The sequence below is a fragment of the Nuphar pumila genome, chromosome 9 (assembly GCF_984573655.1).
Source record: "Nuphar pumila chromosome 9, dmNupPumi1.hap1.1, whole genome shotgun sequence".
Taxonomy (NCBI): Eukaryota; Viridiplantae; Streptophyta; class Magnoliopsida; order Nymphaeales; family Nymphaeaceae; genus Nuphar; species Nuphar pumila.
In genome coordinates this window covers 117840218-117853781 of record NC_143257.1, presented here as the reverse complement: position 1 = coordinate 117853781, position 13564 = coordinate 117840218, and the positions used below count along the sequence as shown (strand labels likewise).

Genomic DNA, 13564 nt, shown 5'->3' with positions numbered 1-13564 from the left:
GTACGTTAAATAACTGGTCGGGTCTGCCTAACCCCAGTTTGCTTTTAAAAAAAAAGTCAAGATCTTGGTTCAGGTTCTAAAAAACCAGGGCTGGTTAAACTTGCGAGGAAATTTTTAAAAGCACACCTAAAGTTTTGGCCATAATAAAGAATACGTCTAAGCTTTTAATATTGTTAAAAACACACCTAAACATTAATTAAAAGCACATTTACATCAAATTAACTTGGGTTATCATTAACTCAAATTTTAATTAATAGGAACAAAGTTACTCAATTACCTTGAAACAACGAAATTTTGGGAGAAAATTTACAAAAGTACACCTAAAATTTTGAGAATAATAAAAAACACATAAGTTTCGAAAATTATAGCACGAATGATGGAAACATGTTGAATGAAATATGCTAAATGAATCAATGAAACATGCAAGATGGATTTTTTAGGTGTTTTAGTGTGTTTTTTTCTTTTTCTTTTTCTTTTTGCAATTCTAGCCCCATAGATGTAATTGATATGGCCGATTTACTAGGAATCGGCACCTTGATTATGTTTTCTCGATAAAAAAAAGAAGATATAGAACCTAAAAAATTTATGAAGATTTTGAGCAGTTGATTTTTCAAATCTTATAAAAGCCTACCCATGTATCAGAATTAAATGCTCCAAGAACTAATCCTTATAAAATCAAGCATTTAAATAGCATCCACATGGGCAAAATTTATAAATAAAGAAAAAAAACCGAAAAAATCATTTAGCATTGTTCATCACTCATTATAACACATTTTGTGGCAACTTTGACAGAAGTAAACCATGGATTTTTCTGTTTAACCACAAAAAAGTTTAGGTGTGTTTTGAACAATATCGGAAAGTTACTTAAGTTTTTTTATTAGGGCTCAAAGTTTTAAGTATGTTTTGAAATTATGCCTTGTTTTTTTAATGTTGTGCATGCAAAATATTTTATTCTTAATCAAATCTAGTTGAATTAGATTCTAATTTATAACATCTCTATATAGTTTCAATAGTTCTCATTAAATATTATATTTTTATATATTAAATTACTAAAATTTTCTTTTTAGCCAATATATATTATTACATGCTATTTTTCAAGAAATTTGCAATTTCACTGGCAAGGGCTTTACCTCCTGAGAGCAGATCAGGTGATTTGACATCTTCATCGTCCATTAGGTCATCCCACCAGGACTCCACGGTCTTTATGCAATTTGTGGACGGTGTGGATGCCAAATCACTTTCCTTAAAGTGATTTTCGCAGAATACCTGATCTGTTCTCCTACCACCCTGATAGGAGCCACCGTGGTGAAGCAACCACGGTTCAAAACCCACAGAGACCATCCCTTGCAAACTGGAGGGCTGCCAATGTGCAGTTAGGAAAGAGGACCATGTCAAACTCTGGGTGAGATTGGGTTCACAACCACAAACCCCACCCCTCTTTCCTGTAGCTCAGTACAAGTGGGACCCACAGAGGGGTGGGGTTTGTAGTTGTAAACCCTGGGTGAGATTGAGTTTGACAGGATCTGATCTGGTGCCAGAGGTTTTTGAGAGAGAGGAGAGAGAGATTTCCCATCTTGTACCGTCTCGGTTCGTGACAGTTGCTTGATATCAACTCGGTTTCTGCATTTACAAATGCCTCCCTCCCTCCCTTCAGGTTCCGGCTCAGGAAAACATCCTAATGAACAAAAAAAGCACCTTGGCAAGTACACACAATCTCACCCATACTGACAAACTTTTTTATCACCAATTTCTCGTTTTTCAAAAACTCGTGAGAAATTGAAAAAATTCCATAAATCTCACATTTTTTTCAGCAATAAAAAATGTAATTAAAATCTAAAATTTATTTTTTATAAGAAAATATTAATAAAAATTATTTAAAAATAAAAATACATAAATTTTTTTGCTATAAATAGCCGTTTAAAACATAAATATCACGTTTAAATTGCGGTATTTTTGTTTTTTTCATAAATCTCGCAATATTTTGAAAATCTCAAGAGAATTTGCTGTTTTAAACTCAGGCAATTTCTCGCATATTATCACGAGATTTTCGCGATATTTGTCACTATGATCTCACCCAAGTTTCTGATGTTAGTTTCAGTTGGAATCAGAGTGGAGCAACAACCCAGTCTACCAATCATTGGTGGCACAAGAAAATAATCATAGGGATAATTTTCACCATGCATCTTTAATAGAAGCAAGGTTTTTTTTCACAAGTCAAAACATCAAAGCAAGGCTATCTAAAGAAGAACGAGAATATCTGTAACAGGACAAATGATGAATTCAGAGTTAAGTTACATCAATACACGCCCATTGTTATGCAGGATAAGAATGAATAGGAATTCATAGCAATGCTTCAAAAGGACCTTATCTGAAAAATCTCAGCAAAGGAAAATCTCACAATATTCTCAGAAATTTTGTTTTTATTCAAAGGCTCCGTAGGCTGAGGTAAGCAATCCTGAACCGCACAGAAGAAAAGAAAAAAAAAACTCTGTAATTTAGAGGTCAGCAACCCAGTCTTCTTGGGGTACGTTATTCATGAAAAAGAAATCCTTGATTACACCTAATGATAATAGATTACATATTTTCTTGCATTCAATTACTTTCTTGCAACTCTTTCAGCTCCTTTGCGCTTTTTCAACAGAAACCTCAAGGAAGGAAAGCCAAGAACAAAGGTCTGCCAAAACCAGCATTTTGCGTTGGTGGGATCCACCCTCTTAGCCAGGTACCACGCATATACAGCTTCTATGGCATGGGAAGCTGATGCCACAACTGCAACCAACCGAACCATCCACAGAGATCTGAAGACAAAGAGATTAAGAGTCCTCACACATTCAAAAGGACCAAAATATGGATATGGCACAACAGCTGAGCAGATCACAAAAGTCATGCCGATTATGCAAAAAAGCCATATGTAAATAGTCGGTCCATCTACCATCCTCCTCTTCCTCTCCTTCCAGTATGCAATTGTCTCGGCCATCCCCTCACGTGGACTCATCAGAGGCTCGTAACCAAGCTCCTGCTTTGCCTTTAGTATGGAGAAGTAATGAGTCACACCAACCTGTCAAAGTAGATAACAGAGTGAATGCCTTGATATTCCCACGGGATGTGTATTTAATTTTAACTGAAACTCATGCTGCACAACTGTATAGCTTATCCTGTTCTAGCCAAAAGATTGCACCATTTCCTGGATTTTGAGATTCAAACGCGTCCTTTCATTTTCAAAATGTAAACAAGGAAAACATTTTATTAATGGCAATGAAAACCAAAATGCAGGGCACAACCGGAGAGAGTTGTTACCAGGTGTCATCAAAAGGTTTCATCTATCTCAACTAGAACTAATATATTACCTCCACTCTCACAGGAAATACGTATAGGCACCTATAATAATTTTCAACAATTTTTGTTTTCAAAACGAGTCATGGGATGATACAGTACATAAAAGAATCGTAATTTTCTGGTGTTCCAATATGAAATAATTTTTATGATAACAACTATATGTGCAACCAAAATCACATCCATTAACAAAGACGAGGGCAACATTAAATCAGAGCAACACAAAAATAAGCACTGACCTTATGTACTTCTGAAGGAAGAAGCATTGGCTGAGGAAGCCACCAATGGTTCAACAGTGGATATAAAAGTGTATAGATAGCCCAGAAAAAATGTGCCAGAATAAGAGCACGGGAAACCTTTATCGTACGACTTGGGAAATCATAATCCAGACTTAAAATCAATGGACGAAGAAACTCGAAAGTATTCACTGGCGCTCCTGTAAAGAAGTTTATCTATCTATAACAACATAATCATCACATAAAACAAAAGAACATGAAAGCATCTGTTTTCCGAAAGATATGAAGACACGAGTAATGGAAAGGATGGTAAAATAAAGCTAATCTAAGAGGCGAGATGCATAACTGAAAGGATTTCTGATCTTTATTTTTTATGCTCTTTATTTTTTATGCAGCTTCTCGGTCTAGACATTGTACCTTTTGACTAGACAACTAGCTGAAATTAAGCTGTCATCATAGACTTGAATCAGCATTATCAATAATCTACATGGGTGATGCAAAGTTGTGAAGTACAAAGATGCAACAAAAACAAGACACAGCATCATTAGTGTTTCACCAAGATCAAGATATGCGAACAATATATCAGGACAAAATTTCACAGTAACAGCAACCCCACTTGCAAATTAAGCCAGACCCACCCTCAATACAAAGTCGGTCAACAATCTATTCATAATGATAATAAACAAAAAAACACTTGAAATAGACTAATCATCACAAAAAATTGCTTGTAGGATATGCTTCAACCTCTTATATGCAGCTCACAATTTGCATACACAGATCAAATTAGTAAAGCTACAGATGTGTCAACTCTAATACCAATTGAATGACAATTGGTAGGGAGTATTTTATGTCCAGCAAAAGCAACATATGACTAACTCTTTCTAGTAGTTGATAAGTTGTAACAATTGTTAAATAATCACTTTTAGACTTCCTAGAATTCACCAGGTGCAACATATTAGCTTTTGTTCATAGTTTAAGGCACAAAATTTAGTGTCCCCGCTTTAATATCAGCCAAAGGGCATTAAGCCAATCCAAGGGACAAATTCATACGATGTACAGATTTTTCTCGTAGCGAGTACATGGAAATTTCTCTTTTTCATCTGCATGCTTCTACTATGAAATATTTGAATAACTGACTTTCAGAAACTTCCCTTTTGCTTATAAATGAGAAGAAAAGAAAAGTATGGCATGATAATTATTGATTGTATCAATGATAATAAGAAGTACGTCGAACTGTAGAGGTTAATGCGTCTGTTCATGAAACCTCTCTCATAGCAGGTTGCCTTACTCTAAACTTGAGCACGAAAATGGACAAGGAAGTGTGAAAAACTATTTATAAATTCTCATAATAATGCATCTGCTGCAGCTTCAGGCAGCATATCAAAGCCGAAAAAGTAAAGCAACACAAAGCTAAGTCTTCACCTATTTGTTGACTCCCATAAACATGTCAATAATACAAACTGCACATTGAAATGCAAGTATCACCAAAATGAAAGAATGCATCATGGCATCTTAGTGAGTTTTCAGACAGGCGAAAGCTAAGGAACACAAGACAAACAAAACAATCTGCAATGATATTCAGATATAAATTTGAAACCATAGTAGTTGTGAATAAATAGTTGTCTTCCATGGCCAGATGATTCAAGAAAGTACACTTGGACATTACCATCAGATATGAAATATGGCTGTCCAGAAGCTATAGGATGACCCCTTCTACCAGGAATATCATCCAAAAGTCCCATGCTTGCCAGTAAAAGTGCAAGTACAAGATTATCCACATAAACCCAGTCTGTACGAACAGTCTCGTCACCTATTCTGAATTTGAAAAGTCCCAACTTCACTAATGATAAAATTCTTGGGAGGTGCCTTTCCTCACCAGGTCCATAAATAGCAGCAGCACGGATTGCACAAGTATAAAGAGTTGACCCTCCCCTTCTGCCATCAAACAAGGTAGTATCGTCAATCTTAAGAATGCACAAACATGAAAATAAATTAAAGAACAAAAATGATAAAAACGAGAAATGTACACAGAAATAGACAGCAAGAAAAACTAACAGCATATTTGCATGGAATTTTGGAAGCTTGTAGCATTGGTTCTAATGAACTCCAATCTATTGTTTCCGAATAAAGCATATCCCTTGAACTTGTTTTGAAAAAATGGGATCGTGCATAAACATTGGAAAACTCACATTAAAAAATGCTTGCAAAATTAGTTTAGCTTTTACCATAAGGTGGACATTTGTGGCAAGAATCTTAAATATAGTTTAAGAACCTGACAGGCTAGCAAGGTCCTAGTAGTTTCCATAATGTGCCGATGTTTGCGTTCGGCTAGGTTATTCTGTTGTTGAGTGTGTGGACATGATCTTTGATGTGTAATGCCATGTAAATTGAGATAGTCTTTGAATTCTTTGGACATAAACTCTCTACCTGAATCAGTGCAAAAAATGAAAACATCATTCTGAAACTTAATTTTAACCCTTTTATCAAATATTTAAAAGTTAGCAAAAACTTCATATTTATGTTTAAGAAAATAAATCCAAGTATGTCTAGAAAAGTCATCAACAAAAATGGCATAATATGTATAACCACTTTTGAAAATAACTGGTGTGGGGCCCCAAACATCCGAATGTATTAACTCAAGTGTCGTGAAGAAACAAAAGTTTTATTAAGAAATGATAATCTTTTTATTTTGCTAAGAATGCAATCTTTACAAGAAAAAATTTCAGAAATACAAAATTTTACCAAACTTGAAAAATATTGAATTTTAGACATATGAGGATGGCCAAGTCTTTTGTACCATAAATTTAATTCTAATTTCTGAATATTATAACAAAATGCATTCTTGGGTAATTCCAAAAAGTCCATGTAATAGAGTCCTCCTCTATGGCCTTTCTCAATCAGTTTCTCTGACTGATGATCATGTACCCAACAACCATGAGAAGAGAATGAGATATATTCATAGTCAGATATTTGCGAGACAGATAAAAAATTCAAATTTAGTTTAGGGATATATCTAACTTTTAGAATAAAATAATTTTTTGATTTTTGAAAATTTTCAAAACATCCTACTCCTTTTATTTCAAGAGATGTGCCATCGGCTGTAAAAACCTTTGACACACTTGAGTTATTTTTAAGACATTCGGATAGGCTATTGACATTTGGGGTCATGTAAAAAGAAGTACCAAAATCTAAAAGCCAAAGAAAGTTACCTGAACCGAAGAAAGATGCAACAACCGCTCCAGTTGAAGCTTCAGTTGAGAAGGATACCCCTTTGAGAAGAGGTTGAAGGATTTTCATCAATTGAGCCATAGATACATGTGCATCTTAATCTTTTGACTCAGATTCAACAAATGCAACTCTTTTTTCTTATCTTCTTTTTAACTTTGGACATTGAGGCCTATAGTGCCCCAGTTCATGACAATGATGACAAATGACTTTTCTTTTGTCAAAGTTACCATTTTTCCTTACAAAATGAGGCGACTTGTAAGTGCGAGTATGATTCTCCAGTCTAGACACAGCTAGAACTGAGTCATCATCAACTTTTGGAGTACTTTTTCTAAGTCTATTTTCCTTCATAGTGAGATCTTCTATAGTATCAACAATAAAAGAAATTTTTCCACGATGTAAAAGAGCCGATTTGGTAGATTCAAACTCCGGTCTTAGACCATTCACAAATTGATAGAAATGTTTTATATCGAGTTGCTTTTGATGAAGCTCGATATCTTCGACACAATGTCATTTGTGCTCAAGAAGAGCCAATTGTTCCCAAAGTTCGGACAACCCATTGTAATATTCTCGAATAGTTTTATCTTTTTGAGTCATTGTCCGAACTTTGTCTTGTAAATTGCACACATGTGCAATATCTTTAAGGGAATACATGTTTTTAAGGTATTCTCAAGCTTTATCGGCATGCTCAAACTTAGCAAGACTAGAGCATTTTTTAATGTCTATGCTATTAATTAGCCATGACATAATTTTTGCATGCTCTATCCCCCACTCTTTCAATTTCTTTTTATAAGTAGCTAACGTCGTGCACTTCTCTTCCTCCATTAGAGAAACCTCTTTATCACCTTCTTTCTTGGTAAGAGATAGTTTAGGTTCTGAATTGGAACCATTTACTATACCCCATAATCCTTTTCCCCAAATGTGGCGCTTCATAATCGAAGCCCACATTAGATAGTATTATTTAGCTTCATAGGTATGATGGTATCTTATCATTGTCATCCATTTTTTACAAGAGTATGAAAGGAATAGATGAGAGGAGAGAGAGAGAAAAGGAAAAAAAGAGTAGACAAGGGAATAAGAGAGAGGATACTAAACAAATTTTTGTAGCATAAGTCCTCCTTTCTTCAAACAAATCTTCTTGAGCCAAGAACAAAGTGATGAAACACCTTTTGCAAATAAAGCATGAAAATCGAGGCGAAAACACTTCAAGAACTAAGGTCTCTGCGGCTTTGATACCATGTAATGAAATGGTGGTCTTCCGCAAATGCACGAACTCACAAACATGTGTCTATTGGAGGCACTACACCCTTAAAAGGGTATAAATGGAAGAACACTTGAAAAAATAAATAATGATTTATTCATACACAAAATGCTTAAGCAGCATTGGCGGTTTTACATTGAAGGGGTCACCCCTATTTATACAAAAGAGTGGAAGAGAGGAGAGCTCATTTTGAATTTTCCAAAAGAGTCGTTGGACTCTAGTCCAACGGCTATAGCACAGTCAAGTTCCAACTAGGAACTTGATTGGTTGAATGATCTAGTTCCTATTGAACTAGATGCTAAAAAAGAAAATAAAGGAAAATAAAAATAATAAAAGGAAAAATATATATATAATAATATTGAATATTATTATTATTATATATATGTATTACAATTTACATTTTAACATTTAGTTTTTCTCCTAGAAACCAAGTTCTAAAATGTATTTCCTATCTCGATAGTTAATGAACATAAAGAAATGTGAAAATTAATAAAATAAAATATATATTTAAAATGTTTTCACACACTAACAATGGCCATTGATATGCAAAACATGCTGTCAATGGAATACCATAAGAAAGAGGACAGTAGAAAACATACATTTGCACACATTGATGTCCTTTCTATTCCATCACTGACATTGATGAAAGACAAAAATTTATAACGTTTCAATATACTGATCTTGTTCCTTATAAATATGCCATTAATTAAACATTACAAAATAAGTCTACCGATCTCAGGGTTACCGGAAGCGCCACTGCACTTGGGGAAGCATGCTTCCCCAAAAAGTGCTTTGGAAGCGTGAAACGCGATGCTTCCAAAGCATGTGGGGAAGAGCCTCTTTCAAAAGGGAAGCTCACTTCCCCATTTGAGGGAAGTGAGCATCCCAACAATAGGAAGTGTGTTTCCTATTCAAATGGAAGTGTGTTTCCTCGAATGAGGAAACATGACTCCTTTTAGGTGGAAACACGATTCCCAACTCTGGGAATCGCGATTCCTAGATTGGTTCCTCTTTTTTGGGGCTTGGACATTTTTCCCCTACTTATTTGTTTTTGACAGAAAAAAAAGAAGGTTCATGTTTTTAAGGGTAAAAACATCATTTGGTGAAAATAAAAACACAAAGGGGGAAAGAGAGAGGCTTTTTTGAACTTCTATGAGGGGTTAGGGTTCGTTCCAAGCCTTGGCTGCTACTTTCCTGAATTCGGCAACCTGAGGCTAACTCCAACAAACTCAGGCGATCATCGACGATGCCATGGCTTCCATTGCAAGGTATGCTCTCTCTCTCTCTCTCTCTCTCTCTCTCTCTCTCTCTCTCTCTCTCTCTCTCTGTGTGTGTGTGTGTGTGTGTGCATCCCTTGCTCTCTCAGTGTGTGCATCCCCTGCTCTCTCCCTCTCTCTCATGGTTTTTTTAATTAAGTTGGTTTGATTCTTTTCTTTTCCTTTTTCCCTTGGCTTTACTTTTCATTTATTGGTTGATTTTTTTTGTCCGTCATTCCATTGGTTAGCTACTGGAGTAATTGGGCTTTTCATTTTGGGGAGCTATATTTTCTAGGGCTGGTCATATTTTTATTGTCTTGCATTAATTATTAAATGCTTGCAACAGGATGCATTTATTAAATGATTGCACTTGCATATACAATTCAGTTTTGAGATTAATAGATCAGCTTTAATGTTATCCACTCATGTTTTATTTTGTCTATGATAACATAAATTTTATATTTTGGTAAATTAGAAAAAAATATAATTATATTTTCGCTTCTTATTCAATTCATATTGGCTTCCCTTTCACTTTCCACTAGATTCTCCTTTTGTTTTCTCTTCAAATCCTTTTTCGCTTAAGGTTTGATTCCTAGGTCGCTTCTGGTTTGATTCCTAAGTCCCTTCTGGTTCGATTCTTAGGTTGCTTTCAAGACGATTCTCGATTCGCTTTTAAGTCATTCCGCGCTTCTGGCATCCTAACATTTTAGAAGTGCCTCACTTCCCACTTCCTCCACCGGCAACTTTGACCGATCTCGTTACACAAAGATTAGAAAGAATCCAAGATGTCATGTTAGTTTAGGTATGAATATCTAAAACTATATCAAACACATCCGGCACAACAATCACATGAATCCATAGAACATACGAGTACATTATGGAAAACTTGATCTGTCAAAAACGACAAGAAAAAACCCTTTTCCCCTCCATTCAATCACTCTTAATGATCAATAACCAGCTTGAATTTTAAAAATCCAGTTGGTGAGAGTCAGGGCAACTTTCTTCAGGTGGAGTATCTGTTCATGATTCACATGCTTGCATAAAAGGAAATTGAACAGAGGAATTCAGGACAGGAGAAAGAATACCAGAACACATCAACACCTACTTGGAAGGCCTACCGCTGCTCTTCAGAACCAACTGTTCGGCGAGCGATTTGCTCCGACCGTACGGATCAACATGCGCATCGATCGGGAAGTAATTCACCGACTCGTTCCCGTTCACGATCTCCTTCCCACCAAACACTACATTGTAAGTGCTCACATACACCAGCCTCCTGACCCCGAACTCGAAGCAAGCATCCAAGACATGGCAGGTCCCGTTTATATTGACTTCATCAGCACGAAACGCTTGGAGCATTTCCTTGCCGGACATGCCATAAGAAGCAAGGTGGAAGACGCAATTCGCGCCCCGCACCGCTTTCTCGACGTCCTTCTTCTTGCACACATCCCCTAAAACAATCCGAAAAATCAAAAGTCGTCGTCTGGGCTAGTCAATCTCACAAATTAAGTTAACAAAATCAATTTTTGTGAAAATTGCATCAAATAAATACAACTAAACCCCCAATTTTCAACATTAATCGATGCGATCAATTACGCTAGTTGAAGAGAAGCATTCAGAAGTAAAAACATTCAAAGTAAGAAGATCGAAAGAACTTTATATTGACGAAGAAATCAGATCATCCGGTATCGAGCGAGAAGATTGGCGACATCGAACACGAGAATTTGGTATTGAATTTGGTTAGAGAGACGATGGTTTCTACGGAACGACGGATCAATGGAACCCAATTTCGATTGATCGTTTAAGAGGTGAATGGTGGTGAAGTATTACGGGAAACGTGGTGTGTGATCGAGTAAAACGGCTGAATGGTCGGATTGAGTGAGATGGGGAGTTTGGTGGATTACCGATTATGCAGAGGACGCCCTTGTCTTTGAGGAGAGGGGTCCAGGGGGAGTTGGGGCGGAGGTCGAGGGATCGAACCTCGCGGGCTCCCCTCCTGACGAGCTCCAGACAGAGGGAGGATCCCACGAAACCGGCGCCGCCCGTCACCACGAAGGTGTTCCCTTCGATGCCTTCGTTCTCGCTCAGATGCATCCTCTCTTTCTCTCTCTGGAACAGTGGCCCCAAGATCTAGGGGGCAGCAGTGAAGTAGAATGCTATACGCTGTCCTCGGGACGCCAGCCTACACGCCCACGCAAATGTGGGAGGTGCAGACGGGCCGGACAGCACGTATCCCGTTGAACTCTTTTTCCTGTCCCGAGCTATTTTGCCATCCTCCTTGGTAGGGGTGTCAACGGGCCTGGTCTACTCGGATCCGACCCAAACCATACTCTATAGGATTCAGGTATGGTGATAAATAAGACAACCGATGAAGACCTGAGTCCGGATCCGGAGGTCTGATTAATACATGGACCCGGGTATAGTTTGTAAAATTTTATACCAGACCCGATCATGACCGGAGTTCCAATTAAGACCCGCAATTTTTCAATGTAAACATGATAAAATATATGGTTTTACCGGGTTTGGTTCATGTAGTTTTTATCGGGTCTGAGTATGGTTTTTCTTATAGTGGACCCAATTAAATCCAAGTGCAGACCCGATACCATACTAAAAAATCTGGTACAATCCAAATCTGGTTTCACCTGAGTCCAAACCAAACCCAACCCGGTGACACCCTTACTCCTTGGAACAGCTGAACGCTTTATGAATAAAAAAAATGGTTTTCCATCTGTGGCTCCTGGGCTGTTTACAGATAGGCACGAGCAGAACAGGACACATAGTCCTTGTCCTCCCCTGTTCGCAAATCAAACGCACCCTTTAATTGCTTGTTTCCAGTGCAAACTATCTTATTTGGCAGAAATTTAGGAGAAGAGTAGAGTTCAATATAAATCATCAAACTTTTTTACTTTTCAAATGTTCATAAGAGTGTGTCACCATTAAACAAATGGGGATAGCAGTAAGAAAACCCTTACTTGAAACTCACAAGGGATGAGATGTGTTGTGGGTGAATAGCTGGCCTAATAAAAAAAAAAAAATTGATAGAAAAAATTCCTTGAGAAAAAATTTCTATCAAAAAATTACATTTTTTAGAAAACTTTTTTTTCAAAATTTTTCTTTTGTTTGGAATGGTTGAAAAAGTTGTCAATTTTTCTTTCATACTTGCATTTTTCCTACCATTGCTTGATTGACAATTGTTACCAATGGATCAGACTTGGGTATGACTTTAAGGACGTGTTTGATTGCACGTCGTGTGGGACACACTCTCAAGTAAACACAAAAAGCAGCGAAACACTAGTCTGTTGCATCCCAATAACATTGTTTTAGTGTTCCCCCGTATTATGTTGGAACTGGGACAAGGAGAACGGCGTAAAAAAAGAGTCAGGCAGAGGGGGTATACCCCGACTCTTATCTCGTTTCTTTCTTTCACTTTCTCTCTCACACAAACACACCACACACATTTCATAACTAAGGCAAATCTTAAACATAATTTGAAACAACAGAATGCAGTTTAAATTTATGCATAACTAGTGTCATAACTAAGACAAAATTTTTAAAACATAATGAAATATCAATTTTTGCAAAATAATACCATAACTGGGATAAATTTTTAAAAATAATTTAGAATACATGATGCAGTTTAAATTTATGCAGAACCAGTTCCATAACTAGAACATAATTTTAAAACATAATGAAATATCAATTTCTACAAAACAGTCTCATTACTCAGACAAATTTTTAAACCCAATTTAGAACATATGATGCAGTTTAAATTTCTGCAGAGTCTCATATCTATGACAGAATTTTTAAAACATAATGAAATATCAATTTCTGCAAAATAGTGTCATAACTGAAACAAAATTTTAAACACAATTTAGAACACATGATGCAGTTTTAAATTTTTTTAGAACCAGTCTCATAACTGGAATATAATTTTAAAACATAATAAAATATCAATTTTGTAAAACAATCTCATAATTGGGCCAAATTTTTAAACCCAATTTAGAACATTATGTAGTTTAAATTTCTGCAGAACCAATCCCATAACTAGGACATAATTTTTAAAACATAACGAAATATCAATTTTTGCAAAACAGGGACAAATTTTTAAACACATTTGAATAACAGTTTCATAAGCCAAAATCCAGCTCTAAAGCTTCTGAACATAGGCACCATTCAGTAATCACATAAAACACAATTCTAATAAGGTTTTTGTATAGAAAATTTGACATTTTTCAGTCTCAAGAGATCATATAATC

General features: G+C 36.2%; 1 protein-coding gene across 2 annotated transcripts; it reads right to left on the bottom strand.

Annotated features, from left to right (window-relative positions):
• Positions 1 to 2408: 2408 nt before the first annotated feature.
• On the bottom strand, positions 2409 to 11427 carry LOC149829032 (uncharacterized). 2 transcript variants are annotated; one of them, XM_090017034.1, is made up of 6 exons: positions 11213 to 11427; positions 10417 to 10759; positions 5236 to 5504; positions 3573 to 3769; positions 2933 to 3058; positions 2409 to 2798 (listed from the first exon to the last, which is right to left on the bottom strand). In XM_090017034.1, exons 1-6 carry the CDS (start codon positions 11400 to 11402, stop codon positions 2715 to 2717), a joined length of 1209 nt encoding a protein of 402 aa, XP_089873160.1. In that variant the 5' UTR covers positions 11403 to 11427; the 3' UTR covers positions 2409 to 2714. The 2 variants fall into 2 exon arrangements, with proteins under 2 accessions (XP_089873160.1, XP_089873159.1); XM_090017033.1 differs by having other exon boundaries at positions 2409 to 3058.
• Positions 11428 to 13564: the final 2137 nt, after the last annotated feature.